The sequence below is a fragment of the Carex rostrata genome, chromosome 10 (assembly GCF_964058835.1).
Source record: "Carex rostrata chromosome 10, lpCarRost1.2, whole genome shotgun sequence".
Lineage (NCBI taxonomy): Eukaryota > Viridiplantae > Streptophyta > Magnoliopsida > Poales > Cyperaceae > Carex > Carex rostrata.
The window spans coordinates 4,675,388-4,696,618 of record NC_135927.1 but is presented as its reverse complement, the minus strand read 5'-3'; the positions used below and the strand labels follow the sequence as shown (position 1 = coordinate 4,696,618).

Sequence of the window (21,231 nt, the reverse complement as noted above, 5' to 3'; positions counted from 1 at the left end):
CTATTACATTCAATTCATAGATTTTTTTGAATTATAGAAAAGAAAATCATCATCTCTAATATTTTACTTTCTAAAAATTATATCTCCTCCATCCTCCTGAATTCAAAAGCTATTAACAAAAAACTGAATTCAACGACGACTCAAAATTAAAAATAATAACATGTGGTGCCTAGAGTCTCTAAATTAACAAAATACAGACCTATACCCGCTCTGGATCCGGAACCGTCCCGTATCCGAACCGGACCCGATAATCCACAAACAAGTTACGAATATCTATCTACCCGGAACCGAAAGACTGGACCCGAAATATCTACGGGTAGATAGGTATCCGGATCCGGACCCGACCCGATTTGAAACAAATAAGTATATGGATCGAAATTTGGACCCGAACACTTTTAGGGTCCGGGTCCAAATATAATAGTACCCGGACCCGACCCGATAGCACCTCTACATATCATATCATATTCATAATATATCCCGTTTTTTTAGTACCATCTCAATAAATCGGAATTAAATAAATACCACCAGATTTCATAAATTTAAGATTCCGTCACGTTCACAAAATGAATTTGCGCACCGACCCGTTCCCGACTGACCCGTTTCCTGACCCGTTCACAAAACCATTCTGTGAACCGACCCGTTCCCGACTGACCTGTTCCATGACCCGTTCGCAAAACCATTTTGTGAACGGATCCGTCCACAAAATGGTTTTGTGAACGGGTCATGGAACGGGTCAGTCGCAAACGGGTACAGGCGGACGGGTCAGGTCGGAAACGGGTCCACGGGTTGGTCCGCAAAATAGTTTTGTGAACGGGTCATGGAACGGGTCGGTTCGCAGAATGGTTTTGTGAACGGGTCAGGAAACGGATCAGTCGGGAACAGGTCGGTGCGCAAATTCATTTTGTGAACGTGACGGAATCTTAAATTTATGAAATCCGGTAGTATTTATTTAATTCCGATTTATTGGGGTGGTACTTAAAAAAAACGGAATATATCCATGGAATCAGATTCTGCAGAGTATCCTCTCCAATATGTATAATAGATTCTCTTCATTTTACGGTTTGTGATTTACTCTTAGGAGCTTTGAGATTCGAACTAACACAAGAGGCAGTATTATTTGAGCTTTGAGATTTGTGCAAAGTTAAAAAAAAGGGTATGAATCCACTAATTCTAAAAGAATTCCCTTTTACGGTAATAGATAATATTTTACAATTATTTTATTGGATATGAACCGTTCTTTAACTTAGCATGAATCTCAAAGCTCAAATTATACCGCCCTTGTGCCATCCCGATTCCCGAATAGGCATTATTTTTTAGCTAATCTGAAATCGTAAAATACATGATATTTGTCCTACTAGTATCATACCCGTGCGTTGCAACGGAACATATTATAAGAAACAAATATATCAACGAAAATAATAATTATCTAAAAATTAAAACACATGTTAATAGAAAATTTATATGATTATGTATTTTTAATTATCTTTAATCGTGATCTATGATAACAATTTGATGATGTGATGATTTTTTTGTTTTTAAGTACCAATAATATCAAATAATAGCTCGATTCGAATCTAATATCGCATATCATACAACAATTCAATATCAACATATAATATGATATCAAAAAACATAAATAAAAAGTGTTATCATGTGTATGTATAGGATATATACACACACACACATATATTATAAGAAAAATATATATTCACATACACGTTCCAATTTATATTCTTCTTTGTTTTCAATTTAGAATACACACACACATTGATATATTCTATATCGGAAATATATTCTAAATTGTCTACACCAATATGTATAGAAACAAAGAAAGAGAAATAAGGAAATAAAAAAAAATGATTTCCATTGTAATCCATATAGAAACGAAGAAGTAAGGAAACAATAAATAAGAAAATGGAAGGTGGAGTCTTCTCAATTGAAGATGAGAAATATGGAAACAAAAAAAAAAATAAGGAAACAGATAAATATATCGCTAAATTTAAGAATTTATTCAATTTAATTGTAACGTATCGTGTGGCAACATATGTGGTGGGTATGTTTTTAACTAAATTTAGACTTCTATATATTAAACAAATGCATTTAATCAAAAGAAGACAAATTATGTAATTGGAGAGCTGAGATCAAATCCAAAGTTTCATCTCTCAATCGTAGCCGTTGGCGGATCGGACACCCAACGTGCTTAATAATAGAATAGAGAAATAGAGATATCCATTCCGTTAAACTCCCGAAACTTTTTTAGTTACCACCTCCAAATTTTAAAATTTTCATCTTACCAACAATTTGTGAAAAAAAAAAACCCATTTTCACCATCAAGATGGTAAATTCTAAGACATGAGTTTTTAGTTACCAGCCTAATATTTCAAAATTCACGCATTACTGTGAATTTTGCAACAATTCAGAAGTTAACATCTACACTAGAATGATCTGCGTACCAATTATGGATCATCAATTTGGAGCATCCATTTGGTGCGCAGACTGATTCGGCGCACCTATATATTTATTTATTTATTTATTTATTATTCAGCAATTGTTAGATGTTATTTTGGTTGAAGGTTATAGTAATATCAAAATAAATCTAACACACAACAACTAAATAAAAATCTATCACATCACAAGTACAATAAAATTCTCAAACTATATGGTCAGCAAAATATACGATACTCTTTAATTAATTTCTCATCTTCCATCTCTCCGAAAATTAAGCCTTCTCTCAGACTGAAACAACGGTTAAAACCTCAAATTTTAAAATTTATTAATCAATCATAACTATAAATTACGACAAATTATTATTATTATCTTTTACTCTCAGAAGGAAGGTTTATTTTTTTTCCTATTTTTGCTTTTATTTCTTGTTCTTCTTCAAGTAATTATTTCTCGATATTTTTTTTCATTTCTTTTCCATTTGCTCTCCAATTGTAATCATTTTTTTGAATTTCTTTTGTTTTTAATCTTATTTGATTCCTCCGTTATAAAAGATATTTTATTCATTATATGTCTTTTTTTTTTTTGGCAAAGAGCACTGTGATGGCGCTTGTGCTTGTGGTTCCAATCTCGGACCCGATCGTTGTCCACAGTAGTTAGAGTGCAGTTTCAGATAATTAGACTTTGAGAGACGTTTGATAAATTTTGTTAGAAGAACTATTATCAACTTTCTTAAACATAACATCTTATGAAAATAGTTACGAGAGATGATTACATAAATATAACCTATTTTTTATTTGAGGAAAATTGACACATTTTAAAATTTATGTGCAAGAGAGAGAGCGTGCAAAGTATCCAAACCCTGCTTCAATAAAAATCATACATTTTGTCACGTGGCATTTGGTCATTTGCTTGCTCCACCTCGTGTCTATTTTGGGTTATGCATGTGATATGAATGGCCAGGTTACATGATTGGTAGGGCTCGTAAGGGCATTTATTACTAGACCCGGTCTACCACCATGAAGTGTATCAATGACCAAATTCTCACATGTATTTTATTTGTAACAAAAAAAACAAAAAAACAAAAAAAAAACATGTATTTTATTTTATTTAATGGGTGTTCTTAAGTTCACTAAGTATCTTGGTGAATTCAAGTCTAAAATTCGTTAAATTAGCTTCAAATAATGAATTTGAACTGTTGAAACCCGCTTATCTTACGGATGATGCGCCTACATGTAAAAATTTTAAACATTCGAATTAATTTAGTATAAAGTCAATCGGTCAAAATTAGAAGATTAATAACTTAATTTTAATGCGTTCATTTTTTGAACATTTTTTTGACCGCTTGACTTTATACTAAATTAATTCGAATGTTTAAAATTTTTACATGTAGGCGCATCACCCGTAAGGTAAGCGGGTTTCAACGGTTCGGATTCGTCATTTGAAGCTGATTTGACATGTTTTAGCCTTGAGTTCACCAAAGAACACTCCTAGTAAAAACCGAACTGTTTATGGAACTCTCTCGTTTCAGTTTAAATCCGATTAAACCGATCCAATGAACACTCCTAGTAAAAGGAGACCTAATTCCATCCTAAAATTAAGGTCGCACTTGTACAATTTCACCTCATCTATCTACGGAAATGGTGGAATAAAATTAAAAGAAAAAAGAAAAAGAGTTAAAGGAAAAGATTAAGTACATGTTTTCATTTCAATTTCACATTTTTCACAAATTACATCCAATTTCACTTCCGTTCGACTACTGTATCAATATAATTTTACAATCTTCATCGAGTGAGTCTATGGTACTATGCATATTACGATTTGGCACCGTACTACGGCTCTATATTCGAGTTTTCAAATTCTAACGGTCGATCCGAACCGTTCATCTTGTTCTCCATATTAATATGTGTTTGGAGACCAAATTTTACACATTTCTGTTGGGTAATCAAGCGGAATTCACGATCAATTCTGCTGAATTATTCAGCGGAATTTTCTTAAATGATATTTTAAAAATGAAAAGAAACAAGAACCAATCATAATCAAGTATTTGAGAAACAAATAAGAGGGTTTAGAAAAAAAATTATGAATAGAAATAAATCAGGACCAGAAACAAAAATATCCGTTGGAAAATGTTAAATTAGTCTTCTTGAATTACATTTTTTTTAGATTTCTATATATTAAATTATTAACATAGTAACGAAATCTAAGCAAAATTAAATATGCATTACTCATAAAGCTGAGAAGAATATATTGAAAATAGACTTGATAAAAAATGTAAAATTGAACATATATAAATTCACAAAGTTAGAATCATTCTGTATTAAATTGTTTGACAATCAATAGATTTACAAAGATCTTAATTATCTTAAATATTTGCAATAATTTTTTTGACAATCAGAACATAACATTAATCTTACTATTATTATTATTATTATTATTATTATTATTATTATTATTATTATTATTATTATTATTATTATTATTATTATTATTATTATTATTTTTAACAATCATTGTTTTCTTTTCATTTAATAACAGAATCGTGCGCCGTGCGTTGAAAATTCTCATATAAAATGAGATGTAGTCAAATATTTTTTTAATCTCTGTTCTTAGAAAATTTGATATTGGATTATATGTATTGAAATTTTCTTTTAAAGTTTTATAATATTTTTTTATATTCTCTGTATCGGTGGGATTATACGTATTGAAGATTTGAAGAAGACAAAAAAAATAAGACATCAAATAGCTTTTTTATTACAACACCTTCAATTTAAGTATATTCAATTTAATTCTAATCAAATCATGTGCAGTTTGTGTGGTGAGTATGTCTAAATATATTTAGACTTCTACACGTAATAAAACGCCAAAATTATACATTAAATCAAAATAAGGCAGACTATTTGATTGAATGACTGATATTCAATCTAAAATTTCATCTATTAATCACTACCGTTGGCGGTAGGGGTGTAAACGGTCGGATACGGATTGGATAGTGGTCTTACTGTATCCGTTATAATTTTTTGGATACGCATATAGATACGGATATGGATCGGATATTAAATGTTACGGATACGGATCAGATATCGGACGGGTATGGATATTTTTCATAATTAGCTTGTTGGTTACAAAACTTCTATTATATTATTAAAGTATCAGTCACTAATTATGTCATAGTGTTATATTATTTATCAATATATATATATAGAGTTAGGCTGGGGTGCTATGGATAGCATAGTGGCCTCTATGCTACGGCTCAATATTCGAGTTTTCAAAATTCAAACGGTCGATCCGAACCGTTCATCTTATTCTCCATATTAATATCTGCTTGGAGACCAAATTTTATAATTTTCTGAATTTTTTTACTATTTATTAAGCCACTTTGAAAATCGCTAATCCAACGGTTTTACTGTTTTGTGCAGCCACCGTTGGATCAACAATTTTGTAAAATACTTAATAAATAGTAAAAAAATTCAGAAATATGTAAAATTTGGTCTCCAAGCAGATATTAATATGGAGAATAAGATGAACGGTTCGGATCGACCGTTTGGATTTTGAAAACTCGAATATTGAGCCGTAGCATAGAGGCCATTATGCTATCCATAGCACCCCAGCCTAACTATATATATATATATATATATACACACACACACACAATTTAATAAATTATTGGTACAATATGCAATTTAATAAATCAATTTAAGAACATAGAACACATTTGTTGTGATTTAAAAGTATAAACGGTCGGATACAGATATTTAAAAGTCTTACTGTATCCTTATCCATTATAATTTTTCGGATAGGATATGAATCAGATAATTTAGGTAATTTTTCAGATTCGGATCCGGACAAAATCGGATAATATCCGATCCGTTTACACCCCTAGTTGGTAGATCAGGACATCTACATGTTTAATATAAATTTAATATAATATAATATAAGAATAGAGGTAAATAATTTTAACATAATAACGATGCTTAATTTAAGCAGCTTAAAATGGGAAATATCCATATATAAATTTTATGTATGTTTTTTTTTTGAATGGCACCAGGCAGAGGCTGCCAGGTATATAAATTTTATGTATGTATATAACAGTTTGTTGGCTATAAAGAATCAAACAGAGCTCAATCCTCAAGCTAGGCTATACTTAGAAACAATACGGTGCAAACATTTAATGAAACACCGATCTACTGATAAGGAATTCTCAAATACCAATTCCGTGATCACAATGACTCAATTCAATGAGTGCCCTCCCTCTCCTTGTTTCGTGGGATTCCACATCCTCTAAGGTAACATAATATTTGAGTTTACAATAGAACCGTCCAATCAGAATCTGACGGTTCAGTTCTAAACACAAAATGTCTGTTACCTCAGGTGATACATATGAATTCATTTCGTGGCACCGTTAATTATCTGTTCCTCTGAGGTAACGTAACATTTGTGTCTAGATCGTAACCGTTCTATCAGAATCTGAGTCCATTAATATTCGCGCCAAAGCAGATTGACGGCTTGAATCTAAAAACAAAATTTCTGTTTTCTCAGGTAATATGAATTCTTCTCGGGGCACCTTTAGATCCGTCTCCTCTGCGGTAACATAATATTTGAGTTTAAATCAGAACCGTCGCATCAGAATCCGAGTCAATCCGGCCTTAGGTGGAATGCAAGGAGCCTTTAATATTCGCGCCTTAACAGATCAGACAGTTTGGATCTAAACCAAAAATTTCTGTTACCTCAGGTGATAGATTTCAATTTTTTTCGTGGCACCCTTAATATCTCCTCTCTGTCTCTCTACGTTTACTCTCTCCTCTTCTCTTCTTCCTCTCGTAGCAGATCTAATCTAGGGTTCTGATCAAAGAGCTTCTTTCCAACCATGGAATACGGCGATCGCATGACCACCTTTGAGGATTCAGAGAAGGAGAGCGAGTACGGTTATGTTCGTAAGGTACCATCTCTCATCTCGCTTCCCCCTAATCCATTGTAACAGTGCTGATCTGACTAAGCTATTGTAATCTTCATTTAGTGAGATCCGAGTTTTAGTCAGTAATAGTCAGGGATAGCCCTGGAATTTTGACAATTTCAGTTCTGATTTCTGGTAATTGATTTGATCAGAAGTCTGTTTTTCATTTTTTTTGACAATTTCAATGTAATAGTTCTGATTTCTGGAAATTAATTTCTGGTAAATCAGATATGTTTTGCTCAGATATTCTGTAAAATTAATTAATAATTTGATGGACTGCTACTCGTGTTGACTTTTCATTTTGGTTAACTATGCTTAAAACATTGACAAATCCTATTAGCTATTGAAAAAAAATAAAATAATATATGGATCATTGTAGTCCTTTACTTTTATGAAATTGAATTAACATCAGTTGGTGACAGGTGTCAGGGCCAGTGGTGGTTGCTGATGGAATGGGTGGTGCAGCCATGTATGAACTGGTTCGTGTCGGCTATGACAATCTAATCGGTGAGATCATTCGTCTCGAAGGAGACTCTGCCACCATCCAAGGTACAATTTTATTCCCTTATTGAAGGAATAAGCAACCAAGTATTGTTGAAACTTGCAATTTTTACATCTTCTATTTGATTTCAGTGTATGAAGAAACTGCTGGTTTGATGGTCAATGACCCAGTTTTGAGAACTCACAAGGTACATATTTATACTGTGATGCTATTCTACAAAGCAGTGTTGTAAAAAATGGCCGTTTAGGCCGATTAGTCGTTATCGGCGATCAAACCGTCACGGATTGTCCCGACTAATCGGTCGATTATTCCCGATTATGGCCAATTATTCTTGATTATTTCCGATTAATCGCTTGGCGGTGCCCTGTCCATCCGACGAGTGCATACCGTTATTTACATCACTGCTACAAAGATTATGAATTTTGTTACTATACTGTCAATATTTTTAATGACGATTCTTTTTCTTTTGTTGTTCTTTGTCATCTGTAGCCACTTTCAGTTGAATTAGGACCCGGTATCTTAGGCAACATCTTTGACGGAATTCAGGTTTGCAAATATAATTGTAAATTGTAATTACTGCTTTCTATTTGGTTTCTAATGACTTGTCTAATGTTCAACACCATACCAGATGAATTTAATATCTTTGCTTTTAGGCTATCTCAAATAATATTATTCTCCTCTTATAGTATTATAGCTTATTACTTTATGCTGAACTCATTTTTTTTTTATCTGACATTTAGCGTCCATTAAAAACTATTGCTGTCAAATCTGGTGATGTGTACATTCCTCGTGGAGTATCTGTCCCTGCTCTTGATAAAGATTTACTGTGGGAATTCGAACCAACGAAGCTAGGCAAGTTCTCCTATAAAATAGTTTCAAAATTATGCATAAAGCTTTGTGAGGGAATTTTGAAAAAACCCCTACTGTCAAAAATCTAAAAATAAGGCAAATTTTTTAAGTGTTTGCAAAAAAATAAACCCCTACTGATTTTCTTTCTTACTGTTCCAATTTCAGGTGTTGGAGATAATATAACTGGCGGAGATTTGTATGCTGTAAGTTCCTTTTATGTTTTTCAAACCCTGAGTTTCTGTTTGAGATTTAAGTTTTGTTACTTGACAATTGTGGTTCTGTTTCAACCCGATATGTTAGGATGCTTATCCTTTTTCATTTTTGTTTTGTTTATTGTTTGTGGTTTATTTGACTCCATCAAGGTTCAATAGAAACAAATTCTATGTTGCTAAAATTCTGGTTTAATTGCAGACTGTTATTGAGAACACTTTGATGAACCACCATATGGCACTTCCACCGGGCTCCATGGGAAAAATAACATACGTTGCTCCAGCTGGTCAATATAGCCTTAAGGTCAGAGATTAGTTTCTATTTCTTTGCATCTTAGTATTTCTTCTCTGAGAAGTTGTCAAAGTTTTCTATTTATTTTTTTATGTGGGGATTGTTTTGCATGCGCCTCTGTAAATTGTCAAATAGTTTGTGTTCTCACTGTATATTTCTACACATGAGAAGAGGTGGCAATGAGAAGAGGTGGCAAGGATAAGCAGGAATTACATGAAATCAGACTATTCTTAGAATGAAACACGAGATATATATATATGTTTTTCATTTTTTTTCTTTTCTTGTTCTTAAATTTTGATGATCTGTCTCTGTTGTTTTTTCTGTGAACAGGACACAGTACTGGAGGTGGAGTTCCAAGGTATCAAAAAGGAGTTCACCATGCTTCAGGTGTCTAACTTGTTTTCAGATCAGATTTTTAGCATCTATGTATTAGGAATTTTTGTTATATTTATCTAACTTTTTTTTCTTTTAATAATTGTAGTCATGGCCAGTGCGTTCTCCGAGGCCTGTTGCTTCCAAGCTTGCTGCAGATACAGCTCTTTTGACTGGGCAGGTATAGTCGAAAACAGTAGTACTGGTACCAGCTGTTTCAAAGATAGTTCTTATTTAATATACTATACCTTCCTTTTTACAGCGTGTGCTTGATGCCTTATTTCCATCTGTGCTGGGAGGGACTTGTGCTATTCCTGGAGCTTTTGGCTGTGGTAAAACTGTCATTAGTCAGGCCCTTTCCAAGGTAAAGAACCTATGTGTTAGCCTGTCCATTTTTTCACGTTTGCTTACTTTTTCCTCTTTTGTTAGCATTTCTAATTTATTCATGTATCATTTCCTACAGTACTCTAACTCGGATACAGTCGTCTATGTGGGCTGTGGAGAAAGAGGAAATGAGATGGCTGAGGTTTGTGTTGCTAAATTTAATTAAAGTAAATTACTCTTTTGCTTGCGTGATATGAGCAAAAACTACAAATTGTGCCTTCTATATCTATTATCTAGTTAAGTGCAATGAGGATTGTGGAACTTTTATATCTAGTCTAATGCAAAGTAAAATATTTTACCTGAAATTAACAATTACAAAATGATAGTTACATAGGACTACATGTTTGTTTATGTTAATTGTTCCTGTCCTGAACTCTTTTTTTTTTCTACTTAAATATCATTATTATTCTTGCTGTAATTATCTATGGTTATGATCTGAATAGATTGCAAAATGTTAATAGAACAAAAAATGTAAAGAAATTGAAAAGATAACAAAATCAAAATAACTAAAATGATTGTGCCAGTATGTAACTCCTAAGTTTCTTTGCCAAATTAGATGCTTTTCAAATTATTGTAATCAATATTTTCTTGAATACAAACATGAGGATGCTTCATTGCTGTTAGGTGTTGATGGATTTCCCTAAATTGACAATGACACTACCTGATGGGCGTGAGGAGTCTGTCATGAAGCGAACTACTCTTGTTGCTAACACCTCCAACATGCCTGTCGCTGCCCGTGAGGCTTCCATTTATACTGGTACGACAACAAATTCTTCTCTCCTATTCCTGTATTAATATTCAATGCTTCTTGTCCTGTTAAATAATCGTTATCTAATAGCTGTTCATTTGTTGATATAATTTTATCAGGTATTACCATTGCTGAATACTTCCGTGATATGGGATATAATGTTAGTATGATGGCTGACTCCACCTCTCGCTGGGCTGAGGCTTTGCGTGAAATTTCTGGTCGTCTGGTAAATTAATTTACCCTTTTGTTCACCGTTAATTTTCTTAATAGGACTTCAGATAAATGACATAAAAAGTAACACTGAAATGAAAATTGTGCATTTCTAACTTCTAACTTAGTTACTCGTTACATAGCTATACTTTACTGGTATAAATTAGTAATTTATTTTTGGAATTGTTAGGCTGAGATGCCTGCTGATAGTGGGTATCCTGCATACCTGGCAGCACGTCTGGCATCGTTCTATGAACGTGCTGGTAAGGTGAAGTGCCTTGGTAGCCCAGACAGAACTGGTAGTGTCACCATTGTTGGTGCTGTATCTCCTCCTGGTGGTGACTTCTCTGATCCCGTCACCACCGCAACCCTTGGTATTGTCCAGGTACGTTTATTTTATGAAACCAATGTGATATATAATCGACTGAGTTGGAAAACAACTAGTCAAGGAAAGTAACTGAACTGAGTTGTATGTGCATATTACCTGTTTGCCAGGTGTTTTGGGGTCTAGATAAGAAGCTTGCTCAGAGGAAACATTTCCCGTCTGTCAACTGGCTCCTTTCCTACTCCAATTACTCCAAGGTACATCTCCTTTTTTTTTTTTTTTATTCAATACAAACATGGTTTGTGTTAGTTGTAGGTCAACAACAACAACAACAACAACTTTAGTCCCAAAGTAGTTGTAGCTCAGTTATTTAAATTATAACATTGCTACTTGTTATGTTTTTAGGCCCTAGAATCATTCTATGACAAGTTCGATTCAGATTTCATTGACATCAGAACAAAGGCTCGTGAGGTTTTACAAAGAGAAGATGAACTCAATGAAATCGTGCAGGTACATATTTTTGTTCCTTATTTGTAAGGCTATTCTAGCATATGTCATACCATTTGAATGTGAATTCCTTTTAAATTTTGTATTCATCCAATAATTTATGGTTTGTACAAACTCAGTTGGTTCTAATTAAATTTTAAATATATAGCTTGTTGGTAAAGATGCACTGGCAGAGACAGACAAGATTACTTTAGAGACAGCTAAGCTTCTAAGAGAAGATTATCTTGCTCAAAATGCATTTACCCCGTAAGATTTCTCTCTCTATGTTAACATTGAATAATTGTGATTCCTCAAAAGAAATTTTTATCTTTGGTCCATGTATGGAAAATATCTAATCAACATTCTGTAAGTTATAATTTTGGTCAAAAATATTTGGGATAATTTCATATTTACCACTCAATCCTAAAACCTAACTAAAAAAGGTGAACATATTTTAGTACTACAACTTGGAAAGCACATTTAGCAGTAAATGCCAATAACTGTCATATCCTTTTCTGGATGGAATTTAATTCTTCTAAAAAAGAGAAGATTATCTTGCTCAAAATCCTGTTTTTTGGTTATTTATTAACTGAGTTATTGGCATAGGTACGATAAATACTGCCCCTTCTACAAATCTGTGTGGATGATGCGCAACATTATTCACTTCAACAACCTTGCCAATCAGGTACTAATTCTATCCTAGCCTTTTTGTTCTTGCAAATTACATGATATTTTACATGTTTAAATGAAGAACTTATAGGGGCACGTTGGTATTTATTTATCTTTTATTTCATAAATAATAGGCAGTGGAGAAAACAGCTGGTTCTGAAAGTCAGAAGATAACATATGCTGTAATTAAGCATCGGATGGGTGACCTTTTCTACCGCTTAGTGTAAGCAATTCATCTCATACTATGCTGGCTTTTTTTTTATTTTTTTTTATCATTGTTGTTACTTTTTACAGAAAGGGGGAATTTCATGTATACTCAAAAACATAACAATTACGTATTTCCCCTCTAAACTCACAAATTTACCCATTTTATTTTCTTTTATATTAATATTGTAAAATGGGTATTTTCAAATTTTAAAATGAGTTTTAATATAAAAGACAATAAGATGGGTTAATTTGTGAGTTTTGGAAGTTTAGAGGGCGCAATACGAAATTTCAAAATTAGATGGGGAAATACGTAATTTTGAAGTATTTCCCCTCTAAACTTCAAAATTACATATCCCCCCCTCGAAACTTCCAAAACTCACAAATTTACCCATCTTATTGTCTTTTATATTAAAACTCACCTTTAATAAAGGGTAAAATGGGTATTTTAAAAATTTAAAATGAGTTTTAATATAAAAGACAATAAGATTGTGAGTTTTGGAAGTTTAGAGGGGGGAATACGTAATTTCAAAGTTTAGAGGGGGTTATTTTGAAGTTTTATTTTTTCTTGTAAGAAATTGAAGGTATATATGATTTATAATCTTGATAATTCCCATAAAATGACATTTTTTGTTTGTTTTTGAAACAGGTCGCAAAAGTTTGAAGACCCAGCAGAGGGAGAGGAAGCACTTGTGGCGAAATTCAAGCAATTATACGAAGATCTCACGACCGGTTTCCGCAATCTGGAGGATGAAGCAAGGTGAGAAACAAAAGAAAACAAGGCCCTGTTGTCTAGTGTTCCTTATATAATTTACTACTATGGCTATTCTAGTTTTGAGAGCATATGAAGCTGTTGTTGCTACAGCTTACCAGACACACAGTGCTGTGTTTATTTATTTCATTTTTTGTATTTTGAGGGAATTTTCTGTCTCCAGTCATTATTACATTATTGCTTTTTTTTTGGTTGAAATTATGAATCTGGGACGGCTCTTTTTGTGTATTATTATTATTAAATTGTGTAGCAATAAGAAATGGACATTGTTGAGATGCGTAAATAAACAAACGTTGCAGTCCATTTAAATCATTGTTTGTGTTTTGTGCATTTTATATATACATTTGAGATTCAATTTACTTTTTACTATTAATTATCATCTGATGACTGATAGCGTCAAATTAAGGATTGATGTTCGGACTAGGTTGGTAAGAAAGCTCTTAGCTCATCATCGTGTGACTTGCATTTGACTCATTTGTTAATAGCTTACTCATTACTGGACCGAATTGTATTAACGAGCCAGGTTGTTAGTGGTTCAGTTCAAATTAAATGTGTTCGACCTGGACTTAGCTCGCGAGTTAGTTTGGTTAGATATGAATTTGTGCGCATTTTATGCTATCTAGTTTGGTTCAACTTGGTTTAAAAAGTTTGTAATTTTTTTTTTCTTAAACAAGATCCAATGAAGCTAGCTTAGTCTAACTCATGAACTGACTTGTGACGATCAAAAGTTGAGATTTTAGCTTGGATCTCTAATTTCAGCTTGCTTAGTAGTTAAACAAGCTGATTACGAGTTGAGCCCAGCTCGTTACCACCCCTAGTTCCAACTAATATATATGATTTTAGCACCATTTCAGTTGAAGTGTGGTCAAATTTACAGGTCTAGTTTGATATCAGATGTGCGCTGGTGATTATCAATATTTGCATTGCTTTTCATACCAGAAACTACGCCAATTTATGCTATTCTATGACAGATTTCAATTTTTGCTGTCAATATATATATATATATAGGTTGTGGCTAATTTGCTGCCGGCAGCATTTCTGCCGGCGGTGCTGCCACTGTTTTTTCTATTTTTTGATGTTCAAACGACAAATCTAAACCGTTAGATGTTTAATCTATATTATAATCTACTTGGAGACCAAATTTTACATTTTTTGGAATTTTTTTACTATATATTAAGCTGGTTTGAAAACCGCTGATTTCAATGCTGCAGAAATTTACTGAAATCAGCGGTTTTCAAACCAGCTTAATATATAGTAAAAAAAATCCAAAAAATGTAAAATTTGGTCTCCAAGTAGATTATAATATAGATTAAACATCTAACGGTTTGGATTTGTTGTTTGGACATCACACGGCTAAATATAGCCCCGGCAGCACCTCTGCCGAAATGCTGCCAGCAGCAATTTAGACAGACCCTATATATATATATATATATATATAAAGATTTAAATTTGATTTGATATTTTCTTATATGGTGAAAATTCTATATCCGCCTTTGTGTACAAGTTTGGTTTAAGTTATATTATGATTAATCTAAATATCATAATTAAAATAAGAGAGATTTATATATATCTCCATCAAAACTTCTCTTTTTAGATATTTCCCCATTGAAACTTAAAATTTAGTTAATTCTCCATCAAAAGTCAATTGTTTTATTTATACCACATTTCTTCATTTATCTATTTAAAATTTAAGACCCATACAACTAAAATTTTAAAAGTCAATTTTGCCCTTCATCAACTACTGTGCTAATCTCTTCCTTTTTTTCTCTACGTCGTTCTTTCCCTTCCAGCTAAAAGTCAATTTATGAGTAAAGGAAAACTTACAAAATTGACTTTTAGCAGCGACGCTCCCCTACCCTACCCTCAGTTCTTCTAGCAGCACGCTCCAACTATTTTGCCTTGTGAAGCTATGTCTGACTCTGCCTCATGGCAATGGCGGATCTAAGTTCAAATAGGCAACAACCCTTTTAAATATTGAACCCACCTGACAGAAACAGAGAGATTCCTCACGTGCGTGAACAAGAAAGGATAGAGGTTGAAGAGGCTGTACCATATCACCAAATAACACTGACATGGATGCTGAGATGGCGACACCTCGTGCATTTGAGCAATCCGACCAATAAAATTATGAATTTCTTTCTTGAATAGTTTCGCCTATATAAGGCAAATGAATGTACACTACTACAAAAATGGTCATTGTACACTGCACATTGTACACGGATTTGATAATTTTACCTAAAAACCGTGGAGAAATTGTAATTTTTTGGAAGCCTGAAATATCTGTGGGATCTCTACACGGATGTTTATTAAAGAATAAGTGTAGAAAGCCTTGAGAGAGCTACACGGACGTTTATTAGGAACTGTACACAGATTATTATTTAAATAACAGTGTAGAAAGCTTTAAGAGAACTACACGGATATTTATTAAAGAACCGTGTAGAAATATAAGAATTGTACACGGATGTTTGTTTAAATAGTAGTGTAGAAAACTTGAGAGAGCAACACGGACGTTTAATAAAGAGCCGTGTAAAAAGGTGAAAATTGTACACGGTTTTTTGTTTAAATAACAGTATAGAAAGCCTTGAGAGGGCTACACGGATTTTTAAGTAAAAAATCCGTGTAGAAAGGTTATTCTAGGATTTTGGTTATATAAAAGACCTCCTTCTAGCAGCGCCGTTTTGATCAATTAATACTCTCTCTCTCTCTCTCTCTCCTTCCAGAAGTGTCATTCTGATTTCTGTGCACAAAGAGCTAGGATCTGAGATCTTTGAAGTTAATTTGTATTTCTCCTCTCTATCTTGCTAAGCTTAGTCATGTATATATATATATTTCTCTTTTCTGTTACTAGCTTATTATTGCTTATTTAGGTCAATTATTAATTAATGCATGCATGCTTGATTTGTTAAGATAATGTAAATAATTAGTGTAATGTGGACCATTTTTTGAAAGTGAGAAGTAAAGAAAACGCCTAAGGTCTCCATCATCAGATCTGAGAAAAACCGTTGAAGATCAGTACTAACGCTTCCGCCTAAAGATGTCTGCACTTCAGAACTGTAAGATTTAAATTACTTTGCTATTTTATTTTGAATTTACAGATTCTGGATTGCTTGTGTTTTTTTAATTGCAAAACACGTCATGAATTATTAAGACTATCATTTGGTATCAAAGCTAGACAGATTCAACTAATTTTATATATAAATATTTTCTTATAATTTTGGATGAAAATTTTAAAGGAGAATTTTTATTCCCTATTATGTATGCACGTATATGTTGATCAATGGATTCTTATTGGAGATGCAATATGTTGGAGACCTTTAACCAAGAGGCATCATGTCATGGATCACATGGGTGCTCCTTTTTTGATATGTTGGATCTAATATGCCTTAGTTTGTATGAAATTTCGGTCCAAACTAGATCATAACCAAGAGTTTTGGCAATTTGAGCCCATTACCGAATTTTGGGCGAAAGCTTGATCATGTGGTTACTAAGTGGTAAGGATATAACTTTTATACAAACATTGTATTGGATCCTGAGGAGTATATGTTATGTTTTATCACATGAGATTGCATGTACAAAAGGCTTTGTATATATATATGTTGCATGAATTGTAATCTTCTACCTTTTCTTGTTACTAACTAATACCAAATTATAATTGTAGTATGGACCAAAGCAAAAGTGTTACATCAAGGAGCAAATTGACGATGTCAGATGTATGTGGACAAGGCAGTTTCAATTTAAATTTTGTAATGCTCAATATGGATTTGTATAATTTTGTATAATTTAGTGTACATAAATTATTTATACTGTTGTATAGTTTTGGAATTATGAGTTTAAAAGACCTCTGTTTAATGTTTCTCTGTTTTGGAATTCTAATTTTAAATGGCTAACAAAATTGGAAGCTAGCCACACAAAAAAAATGGGAAAAAAGGAACAATTTTACATTGACATTTAACTAAAGTCCGTGTAGAAAGATATTTAAACATTAAAAAAAATTGAAAAAAAAAAAAATTCTACACGGACATTTAACTAAAGTCCGTGTAGAAAGGTATTTAAACATATAAAAAAAATAAGAGAGCTACACGGACATTTAGCTAAATATCCGTGTAGAAAGAGTAATTGTACACGGACATTTAGCTAAATGTCCGTGTAGAAAGGCATTTAAACATATAAAAAAAAATAAGAGAGCTACACGGACATTTAGCTAAATATCCGTGTAGAAAGAGTAATTGTACACGGACTTTTAGCTAAATGTCCGTGTAGAAAGGTATTTAAACATATAAAAAAAATAAGAGAGCTACACGGACATTTAGCTAAATATCCGTGTAGAAAGAGTAATCGTACATGGATATTTAGCTAAATGTCCGCGTAGAAAGAGTAATCATACACGGCTGTTTATGTAAATATCCGTGTAGCTCGGTTATTTTGAGAGCGACGTTGGCAAGCGTTTGTACACGGTTGTTTATGTAATAATCCGTGTAGCTCTCGATAATCGCACACGGGTAAATATCTGTGTGTAAATATTTAGGGATTTCTAAACCCTCACATTCCACACGGTAGAAAATCCGTGTAGCTCTCCTATTTATGTCCGTGTACAATCACTTATTCTGTAGTAGTGGTAATTAGTTGGACTATGCTATTGAATAAAACTTTGTGTGTTTTCACCTCTTAAATTGGCTTACGCCAATATCATGTTCTTTCAATTTCTCTAAAATTGGCTCGATTACTTACTTTTCTGTTTGAAATTCATTCTAACCAGAAGCTAAATCTGATATGATTCTTTTTATTGTTTAAAGGGAGTTATTTTTATTTGATGCTAAAAGCATTCTTGGTACTGGTATACTGACATTGTTAGGAAAGTTTGCAGTGAAAATTTATGGCTATAGGCTGGAGTAATAACAATTATATTTCTGATTTTGGGGCTCTTGAGAAATGTTGTTTCAAGCTCAAACAAAAACTTTAGATTTCCTTTATAAATTGTTCACAATTTACTGTACCAGATACTGGTATATTGGTGTACACATTAAATATTTGGTGCAATTTTTTTTTTTTTGTAAGTTTTCCTTTACTCATAAATTGAGCTGGAGCCTGATTTTATGCAATTGATTGATTAATACTGGTTCATTAAAACACTACATCGGTGGATTGATACAAGTCATATTAAAGCAATTGAAATGCTTGAAGCAATTAAAGCAATATTCTTGTGATATTTCACACAACCTTAAGTCATCTCAGTTAGAATACAGGAAATTGAAAAAGACCAGAATAAGTTTTCTTGTGCCCAAAGACCAGAACAAGTTTGCAGTTGAATTTCAAGAAAAAAGAAAAGAAAAAGTTCAAATCTGAGATCGGGATAGTTGGATTGTGCAGAGAACGAAAGAGAAGGGGGAGCGTTATACGTTAGTGGTAGCATGAAAGAAATGAAGAGGATGGATTAGCACAATAATTGATGAAGGACAAAATCATCTTTTTATTTTTTTTAGTAATATTAATTTTAAAATTTATATAGATAAATGAAGAAATGGGGATATAAATAAAGCAATTGAGTTTTGATGGGGAAATAACTAAATTTTAAGTTTCAATTGGTAAAAATTTCTAAAAAGACAAGTTTTGATGGGGATATATATAATTTTCTCTTAAAATAATATATATATGCATAATAGGCATATCGTATTCTAGATTTTTTAAAAATTACCGTATCCATATTGTATCCGCTACGATAACTGTGACTGTATTCATGCAGCATTGATATGCATATATGCTGAAACTTTTTACAACACATTGTGAATGATTATTAAAAAATTTAATGAATAGAGATTTTTATATATTACTTTGTAGATTATCGTGAATTATTTGTGCAAAATAAAAAAATATGACGTGTACATATTATGCAGATTCAAATTATTGAATTCATTTTCAAATCTATGTTAAAAAAACAGAAGAAATAAGATTAAATATCTGAAAAGATCGAACACAATAATGTTCAAATAAGATTTATTATTTATATGTGAATTTTCATTTTTTGGAAACTAATAAACTAATTAAAAAATATAAATTTGATCCAATAGCCTTTTTTCCACTTTTTAATATAAATGGAAAGAAGCGAGGTTGGATAACTTGTTGGAGTATTTGTTCCGTCATTAAAGGTGGGATAGCTTATTGGTACTGGAGTTAGTTATCAAACAAATTCATGATAAATATAATTATTATCCTGTTTTTATAGATTTCAAGATGAGCCCACGGTAATGTTTTACATTTTACAGATTCAGAATTATTAAGATTTAATCTAATTTTAATTTTTATATTTACAAATATATTATAATATTTTTTTAAAATTTTGTAATAGCTAATGCTTGTCAGGAAAAAGACAAACCAGTAGAATGCAATTTGCCCATTTCTTCGAATATCTAGGATCATATCCAATTCACAAGGAATATATATACTTTATTATTGGTGGATAATTACTAATTTTTAAACTAATATAACGAAAAATAAATCAATAAATTAATTTTCTTTTATTTTGTTGGTTTTCTGCAATAACTTAGAAAAATATGAATAATACATAATAATCGGACCAAAATAATTAAGTGTGATCGATTAAATGTTATATTTATTTATATTAAGAGCCAACAACACATAATTTGACATTCCCTAGCTTGGCTATATATCCATGCTACCTTCAAATTAATGCTGAGGAGGATCACACCTCTTGTGTGGCCACAATTAGGTATGCATGTGGTGCCGGTACTGCTTATCGCATTTTGGTAATAATTTTTATATGAGAAGCATTTTTTGTGTGAAAATATTAATTAACAAGTCATTTAATTTTGAGGAGATATGTAATAAATTTAGAAAAAAGTTGTCATTTGCTTATAAGACAAATTGATCCAGATAGAGAAGTCTTTAATTCTAAGATATGTCACACATAAGTTTGCCTAAATAAATATTTCAAGCACATATATAAGATCTAATTTATGTAAGCCTTTGAAAGTATATTTTGATTTTTTACAATTGTCTAGAAAATAAGCAAAATTGACTAAAGAATATTAACAAGCTCACATGAACTACAAATTAAGATGTATGAATTTTATTTTTGACATATATAGCTGCAATGTGACATTGCAAACAAAAATTTGGTATCCACAACTTCACGTTGAAGACACATTTCATATTTGTTTTCTCAAAACTTTAATTTTCAGTGTTGATTGACTAAGGAAATCATTGGATTGGACTATGAAATGTGTCCTCAACGTGAAGTTGTAGACAACCAATTTTTGTCTGTAATTTCTCATTGCGATCGTGTCAAACATGAAATTCTGACGAAAGGGTGATTATTTGATTTAATATTTTTTTTTTCAAAATAGTAAAAATAAAAATTTCGGAACGGGACCTTGATCTTGACTAACGTTTACCCTTTGAAAATCCTTCTTTAATCAGCCTCAAATTATATCCATTGTAGAATTTAAAGGGTTTCTATTTATATTTCTAAAAAGACTAACTTTATTATAGAAAATCAAGTTTATAATTCAAACATGCAACATGATTCACAAATATAATGTAGATGGCTTCAGTCATCCACAAATACTAAACCATTGAGGAATCAAATTTCTAGACAAAGACTAATAATTAAGCAAAAACATTTATTGATAATCAAATAATTCGACAACTATGACAATCAACGTAAAATTTAATCAAAATAAAGAAATTAAATATTGACCATGTATTTATTTTGATGCAACAAGAAAAAATGATGGCCAATATATCTAACAATTGTAAATAATATATTGAGGAGTTTTTCTTTTATTTTGATAAATAT

The 21,231-nt window shown here is 32.1% G+C and overlaps 1 protein-coding gene across 1 annotated transcript; it reads left to right on the top strand.

Annotated features, from left to right (window-relative positions):
• The first annotated feature begins 7,201 nt into the window (after nucleotides 1–7,201).
• On the top strand, nucleotides 7,202–13,721 carry VHA-A (vacuolar ATP synthase subunit A). Its single transcript, XM_078310255.1, has 20 exons — nucleotides 7,202–7,381; nucleotides 7,819–7,945; nucleotides 8,030–8,085; nucleotides 8,388–8,444; nucleotides 8,639–8,750; nucleotides 8,913–8,950; nucleotides 9,159–9,260; nucleotides 9,579–9,635; nucleotides 9,730–9,801; nucleotides 9,883–9,984; nucleotides 10,084–10,146; nucleotides 10,629–10,761; nucleotides 10,872–10,978; nucleotides 11,153–11,347; nucleotides 11,458–11,544; nucleotides 11,693–11,797; nucleotides 11,943–12,040; nucleotides 12,380–12,458; nucleotides 12,577–12,665; nucleotides 13,296–13,721. The coding sequence occupies exons 1-20, from the start codon at nucleotides 7,310–7,312 to the stop codon at nucleotides 13,408–13,410; spliced, it is 1,866 nt and encodes a 621-aa protein (XP_078166381.1). The 5' UTR covers nucleotides 7,202–7,309; the 3' UTR covers nucleotides 13,411–13,721.
• The last annotated feature ends 7,510 nt before the right edge of the window (nucleotides 13,722–21,231 follow it).